Source organism: Engraulis encrasicolus, chromosome 24 (assembly GCF_034702125.1).
Source record: "Engraulis encrasicolus isolate BLACKSEA-1 chromosome 24, IST_EnEncr_1.0, whole genome shotgun sequence".
Taxonomy (NCBI): Eukaryota; Metazoa; Chordata; class Actinopteri; order Clupeiformes; family Engraulidae; genus Engraulis; species Engraulis encrasicolus.
Window position 1 is genome coordinate 24,764,711 of NC_085880.1, and position 8,071 is coordinate 24,772,781.

General features: G+C 44.6%; 1 protein-coding gene across 1 annotated transcript in view; it reads left to right on the forward strand.

Moving 5' to 3' along the window:
• Positions 1–8,071, forward strand: part of si:ch73-105b23.6 (fibrillin-1) — a 33,097-nt gene that overhangs the window by 10,020 nt on the left and 15,006 nt on the right. The window contains exons 8-15 of the mRNA XM_063192141.1: positions 259–392; positions 2,455–2,622; positions 3,363–3,539; positions 4,635–5,262; positions 5,692–5,868; positions 6,344–6,558; positions 6,988–7,063; positions 7,349–7,639. Coding sequence (XP_063048211.1) covers positions 259–392; positions 2,455–2,622; positions 3,363–3,539; positions 4,635–5,262; positions 5,692–5,868; positions 6,344–6,558; positions 6,988–7,063; positions 7,349–7,639 — 1,866 coding nt within the window. The remainder of the gene's footprint in view (positions 1–258; positions 393–2,454; positions 2,623–3,362; positions 3,540–4,634; positions 5,263–5,691; positions 5,869–6,343; positions 6,559–6,987; positions 7,064–7,348; positions 7,640–8,071) is intronic.

The following is an 8,071-nucleotide window of genomic DNA, read 5'->3' on the forward strand; positions in this document are numbered from 1 at the left end:
GTGTGTGTGTGTGTGTGTAGTGTAGTGTGCGTGAGGGATATAGAGGCAGGCTGTGACATTCCTCAATAATCATATGGTGTAATGAGTTTTAAACATATTTGCATAAAAAAGTATATTTTTGAAAAACAGAGAATTTAAGGAATTACCCATCTTGCAATACGTTTGCAGTTCTATGCTTTTTCACAGATATATATATTACATTATTTGTGTCTCTATTCCTCTATTTGTTTTAATGATAAAGTGTCTTTCTTTCCACAGAGAGTAATCTATTCCCCTTTGGAGAAGATGTGGGAGACACTAGTGTTGACATCAATGCAGCAGATGGCACATCTCCCTACATCAGCCCACCCATGGGTTTCCCTTTTATGGGCAAGCTGTTTGACCGCCTCTATGTGAGTAGCTAATAGACCCCTTTACTATTTGTACACAGATGTGACGTCATCGGGCTTCGTGCGCATTGTTGGAGCAGAATCAACCATTTACCGCACATTTGTAGATAAACTAGCCAGGTGTTTTTCCGAGATAAGAAAATGGATGGTCACAATAACTTCAGATATGAGGTGGGCGCCACAAACACGGGTATGCCTGATGATGTCCTCAGTCCAGTGGTAAATTTGATTTCTTGTAAACACAAACATCTTCTATGCTTCTGAAACAGCCTATTCCTTCTCGGAATAGCATAACAAGTGTTCTTTTAGGATCTCTATTTTTTCACAAACGTACATGCTTCAGGACTGCTGGTCTTCTCTCTTTAGAGTCTGTTTGTGTGTGTGTGTTTTTGAGTCAACAACGTGTGCGCAGTCATCGATGACGTGACTAAATCGGTTAATAGATGGCTATGAAATATGTGGATAGCATGGATGTTTCCTTGGTTATACCGCTTAAGATTAAAAGTCTTGTGTGTCATTTAGTGTGAAATTTCCAACATTTATGCTGCCCATTCAGAAATTCCATCTTTTTCATGAATATCTCCCATCATCTTGGCACTTGGTGTTTGGTACTTCACACTTTTCAAACATGAATAGGTGGAGCATCATCAATTTAAATCTGCCATTTTGACCCTGCCATTACCCGTCATAGACATCTCTTCCTGAAAACCTAGTCTGTTTAAACCAGTAAGTATCAGTTTATTCAATAAGTAAATATTTGTGGACAAGAAAGGGCAGTGAATGGGCAGCAAACATTTTTGTTTTGTTTAGAAATAAACTACTAACATTACACACAGGACCTTTGAAACTCTCGTATCGTTAATTGAGTTATTTGAATCCAATAAGACAAGCAGCTCCAAGCAGTATGAAGAGAGTATGGTGGTTAGTGTGACATGTAGTTTGTAGGAGAAAAGAAAACATCCTTTACATGTTTATGATGCCTGTGGTACACTACTGTGCATAGTGACCAGGACATTCCCTTCACATAACTGTTCTCCTGCTGTCTCAAGTACACACTGAGGGCTCCAGCCAAGAGGCTTGCGGTTCTTGGCTTCTGGATTCTTCTATGCATTGCTGAAAACATACAAAGTGTGATGGGACATGGTCATGGATTTATCAATGGTATCTAAGGTCATATAGACCAACATAACCAAGGGGTATGTGCGCTTTTGAAATTCAACATGTTAATCTCAGTTTTGTTAACCCTTTTAAGGTGTTCGGGTCATTTTGACCTGTTTTGAGTTTTTAGCTTGAGAAAAATAGTATACATTTTTATTTTTTCACATTGAGATTCACTGGCTCTGGCTCATTTTCAGTGAGGAACATCTAATCTGAAAAAAAAATGAGTGACCCCCCTTGCTAACCCCTCCTGCACATTTGTATTACACATGAGGTGTTCCCGGGTCATTTTGAGCCGTATCACTTTGGGGGGCTTATACATCAATATTTAAAAAATGACCCGAACACCTTCTATGTAACACAAACACGAACACACTTACAAGGGTTAAGTTGTCAAAATAGGCCCTGCCGTGGCCCAACAGTAGGGCACTGGGCTACTGTGCAGGTGGCCCGGGTTCGTTTCTGGCCTGGGTTGTTTGCCGATCCTCCCCCATCTCTCTCTCCCACTCGCTTCCTGTCACCATCTCCAACTGTCCTGTCAAATGGGGGCAAAAAAGCCCTACACATTAAAAAAAAAATCAAAGCAGACACTAAATTCTGGAGACACGCTGTGGCCCATACTGTAGAGGAAGTGAGTGATGGCAGTATCACATATTTAATTGTCATTGCCCTCAACTTGAGCTGCTAACACTCAAATTTGCCCTAATGGAGATGACAGTATTAGAATACCAAAGTGAAATCAGGTGTCAGTCATCTGATCCGGGTGGTAGTTTGTTGTTAAAGTAATACAACTGTGTGTTAACACTTAACACCATAGTAATGGTGTATGGTTTTCAAATGTGTTCCATTCATGACTAGGTCATACTAATGCTTTTAGCTGCTTTCATTCATTATTTTTTTTGTACAGTTCTCTGACAACGGCGTCATCCAACTACAGTCGGTGCAGGAGAACGAGCAGTTTCTCTACCCCAACCCCTTCCCGGGTGGTTTCCGTGGGAATGAGGGTGTGGCCATGCTGGCAGTGTTCTGGGATGATGCTGACCTTATTTTGGGACAGGGCAAGCTCCTGTATCAGGTAACCACACACAGACACACACACACACACAACTGTTGCTTGGAGACAAGAGACATTGCCACCGGACGGGTTTAGTATTTTTTTTAAGTCATGTAGGGAGAGCTGCCCTGGAGCGAGGCACAGTGCGGCAGTTGATACCCAACAAGTTGTGTGGGAATGAACAAAGCATTGTTGAGTTGTCTTGTTATTGTATTGTGGTCATTATATGTTTTTTTTAAATGTGAATGTGACACGCATATTATGCAAGAAAAGAACACAACATAACTCTGAAGGGGACTCTGTACTTGGCCTTTAAATCTACCAGATTTTTGCAAGCCTCGGAAAAATTCTTAAAAAGGTATATAGATATGCATAGAGAAAGCGTTGTGTACTAAAGAATACAACATGGATGTGGAGCTTGCCCTTTGACTGTTTTACTGTGACATACATTCTCTAAGTAGAGTTTTATAGACCGAACATTGTCACTTCTCACCCCCTAAATGTCCTGCACAGCTGAACAGTCCAACTATTTTTGTGAGCATAAATCCAATCCTCTTAGTAAACATACCCTCTAATGCAAATTATAATTTGTATACCAAAACTCAGATATGCTTATGAGACTTTCATATATCCAGGTATCTTCAATATCTTCAACCTACCCATGAAGTAACTGCTAAATGAATAAAAATGACAGTCAATATACAGTACTTATCAGGTATCCCATTTGTCTGTATGGCGTTTTCCCACCTGTCCTCCATCAGGAGTACAAGATGAACCACTCGGATGTCTACTCCCAGATCGTCTTCAACCGCACAGCAGAGGTGGTGAGCAAGTTTGAGTCGCAGCAGGGGAAGCCTCCTTACACGCCCACCTGGATCCTCAAGGTCACCTGGGACCACGTACTGCCCGTGTCCTACCAGAAGGTCAACCATTCTCAGGTCAGAGTCTATATAGTCTGAATACTTTGCTGGGGTGCATTTGTCAAAACCATAGTTGCTAACTACGTAAGCTACTTTGTTGTTTTCAATGCTATTTCCCATTTAATTGGCAACTACCCAAGTTGCTAACTGGCTAACAACTGCGCTTTCGAGAAACGCACCCCTGCTTAAGAAATATCCCAGTCAAATGAAGTAAGACATACATATTGAATGGCAAGAGCCAATGAAGTCAAGATGAAATACAGTATATGATGAGGGAATAGCCTGGGCCTGCTTATCCTGCCTGTGACACTGCCCAGAAATGTGCAATAATCAATGGCTAACCGGCCATTAACCGGCACAGTTTCCAGAAAATCTAGGATTACCTAGTGGTAAGAGACAGCTAGATATGTCTGTGAATTTTGTGCAATTGCAAACCGTGGTAGTGGTGGAACATGCGGTCTGTCCTTGCACCTCAATGACAGCCATCTGACGTGTGGACGTGTGGACCTGACCTGTGGTCTAAATGACAATGGGATTGTCTTTCATTTTCAAATGTAGTGTTATTAAACCTCCTCTAGAGGTCACTGCTTATTTTTTCCTGACAATCCACTTCTGGTCACTGTCCCTACGTCTCAACCCAAGCACTTGTGTCAGTGCACTGACTGTCAGTGCATAGTGCAAACAGTGCACTGAAGTCTTTAGTGCATAGTGTCGTGGAAAAAATTGAGCACTATACACTGTGCCCTCGCTGGAAGTGACGGCTGAGCATGGCATTAGCCATAAGGTTGGTGTCCCATCAACATTACTTACAGAATTAGGAGACTGTTGACCAAACTCTTCTACTGAACTGAATGCCACATTTCCTCCCTGTCATTGTCAACATGGCCACCGTTTAGTGCGTGCAGTTTCCATCATTCAAGCACTGCATTTTCCCGCCATTGTTAGGGGATCATCCTGGCACTTTCAGTGCACTGGCTCAACCAAAATTTTCAGCGTGAGCGACCTAGGCAATGGTCTGTAGAGAATTGAGCTTCCTTGTTGTTTTGTTTTGCCTTGCTAGTGCCCTGCTAGGGTTACATCTTGTTTCACATCATGCTTTATATCTCTCCACAGACCAACACATTCCAGGGCATCGTCACCACTGACGGCGAGCGCTCCTTTGGCCTGCTCCACTATGGAGACATGCAGTGGGGCCCTGGCCAGCGCCTCCACCACGACGCCCTGATCGGCTACACCGACGGAGCCCAGCACTTCCACAACGAGTCCACCGACCCCCACGACAACCTGTTTGGACCCGGCGGCCGCTACCGACCCCAGGACGTGGTGGGCACCCTGGGACGCCCGGGTCAGCTGGTGTACGACCTGACCGGACCCACTCGAACCACCACAGGCACCCTTGCTGGAACCACCACGGAGGACCCGCGCAGGAAGTGCCAGCTGTGGGCGCTGAGCGAGCCCGAGCCGGCGGAGTGGGCGGTGGGCGTGCTGCCGTGCCCCTGCACCCGTGCCCAGGCTCTGGAGGACCTGGCCTTTGGGCCGGACATCCTGCCCCCCAGACAGTGGGAGTTGGTCAGGGAGATGAGAAGGGTGCGGTGGGGGGGAGCTGGGGGTCAGGTGTTCCAGTCGGTGCTGTCCAATGAGCACGGCGCCGGGAAGCGGTGTATGTATGACCCGCAAGGCTTCCTGCTGGCTGGATACAGTGAGCGGTACTTCACACAGCAAAAGACCCAGCAGCACATAGGTAATACTCACATGTTCTGATCAAAGCATGTTTATTTTACATAGCTATCAAAAAGAAACTGAAAAGTATAATTTCAAACTACTAGTCTCCTATGGGCTACAGTGTGTGACCCATTGAATCTGACTACCAGAAATATGTACTTACTGTAGTTTTTGGATTTAAAATGAAATCCATTACTGCTACTAATACTCACTTATCTACCAGGATAAAAGTTATCTAGATTTGATTGGCACTTACTTAATAGTTTATGTAGCCGGAAAACAGCCTCACAACAAAAGTGTGAACGCCCTACTCCTCAAAGTAAGGCTGTAGGCAAGGTGCTATTTGTCTTATACTGCTCTCTAGTGGATATGTATAGGAATTGCAGTTCTCTGTTTCACTGCGGCAATGAGTCAGTTAAAGATGACCTCTGACCTTTCTGACTGCTAGATGAGGACCTGCGGCCATTCCAGTGGTGCTGTGTACGGTCGTCCCTGTGCCACCTCTACCTGAGCAAGCGCCCCCTAGACCGCTGCCAAGGTTACGGGTGGAAGGGCATGGGCAATGACAGCCATGTTGACTTCAGCAACAGCAGCATCATAGCCAACAAGGCAATGCCTGGCATAGGTGGGCAAAATATACATTTGTATATACTTGTGTATTCTATGAATTGTATTTGTATATAAAGCAAACCCTAAAGAATAATAGGAAACCAGTGTTTAGAAAGTGCAGTTGCAATGTTGCAATGGTCCATCTATACGACAGAGCTGTGGCATGTTTAGGTCGGATGCAATGATATTGAGTAGTGTGGGACTGTACATGATCTGTAATATAATTTGACCTTGCAAATTAAAGCGAATTAAATTCATGCTCCCTCTCCCGACTCAAGACTATTCAAGTTACTGTATGGTGTAACCCATTTCCATTATAAAGACAAATATTTGTTCTATTCTCAGAGACTAGCACATAATATGCATACATTTTGTGTATGTGTAGATAAAGCTGTTATATGCTCGTGTTAGTGCGTATGCACTGTATGTATGCAAAAAATATGCGTGAGAATTTTTTGTCAAGTTATACACCCAAACTCTGTCCTGTGCAGGCATGGCCTATGGTAGCCTCCACTTCATCACCTTCGATGGCTCTGAGTACACCTTCAAGGCCCTGGGGGTGTTTGTCATCGTGCGGCTGTCCTCCAGCTCTGGCACCAACATCTTCACGCTGCAGGGGGTGACGGACGTGCTCCACAACCATGGCCAGACCAGACGCGTGCCAACACTGGCCCGACTGGCGGCCTTTCACCAGGGGAAGGGGAAGGTGAGAGAGGAAGATGAAGTGGAGGGCTACTGCTGAGTTTTAGAGTGCAGTATACATGATTAGACAATGTTGATGATCTGATATTCATTCATTCATTCATTCATTCATTCATTCATTCATTCATTCATTCATTCATTCATTCATTCATTCATTCATTCATTCATTCATTCATTCATTCATTCAGCCTTTCATTAATTCATTCATTCCTTCGTTTCTATATTTATTTTGTTATCTAGTTATGTTTTCATTTTATTTTCCTATGTACATACGAATTTCCTTACTTACTATTTGTTACCTTTGTTATACAAATAGTATACTACTATATACTATTACCATACACGTGTGTTAAATAATTAGATTGTTATTCAATTATAGAAACATGAAGTGTGATGCATTTTAATTAATTGTAAGCAAATGTTTGCATGGAAGGTGGAATGGATGCGTGCCGAGACAGAAAGAGGACTTCAGGTTCTGGTGAATGATGTGGAGGTTCCTGTCTCTGTTGGTGAGGAAACATGCACAGAAACGTCCCATGTACAAGCATGTATTCACACACACACACACACAGACACACACAGACACACAGACACACAGACACACAGACACACACACACACACACACACACAGACACACACACACACACACACACACACACACACACACACACACACACACACACACACACACACACACACACACACACACACACACACACACACACACACACACACAATCCCAACAAACCAAGAAACATTAAACCTCAGCAGACCCCTCTTGTGGCCTCGGCAGGTGTGGTGCACGTGGAGAAGGGCTTCGCCGTGCGCTGCACGTCGCTGAGCCGCTGCGTGGCGGTGTACGCCAACGGGCTGCACGTGGCGGTGTGGCGGGGGGACGCGGGTCGGCTGGCGGCCCTGGTGGAGGTGCCCCAGGCCTTCCTGAACCGCACCGTGGGCCTGCTGGGGCTCTGGAGCAACCAGCGCCGCGACGACTTCCTCATGTCCAATGGGGAGCTGGCCCTGCCCGCCTCGCCCAATGCCAGCCTCCCAGAGCAGGACAAGCTGCAGGAGTTTGGCATGTCCTGTGAGTTCAACGATTTTTTACTATTATTGTTGTGAGGTTGCATTGGATTATTTTTGTCTCGGTTGAATGAGTACAGTACTGTAAATGAGGTTTACCGTTTTGACAGTTGAATTTGCCTTGTGTGACATTTAATTGTGTGAATTTTGTAGGCCTACTGCTGGGATGTCAAACTCAGGCCCAAGGGCCAAATTTGGCCCGCGGAGCCATTTTGTTCGGCCCGCGAGATCATTTCAAATGTCTATTACAGTTGGCCCACATACACCATCAATGTATAGCGTAATATGACTTGAACATGAAATTTGCAGTGTCACAGGATGTGTAGACACATTTGAAATAACAAATATGATGGGAAAGAGCGTCTGTGAAATGTAACTATGAGTATAAAGTGCATGCATGCACAATTTTAGTCCATTTTTAAAAATTGTGGAGTTC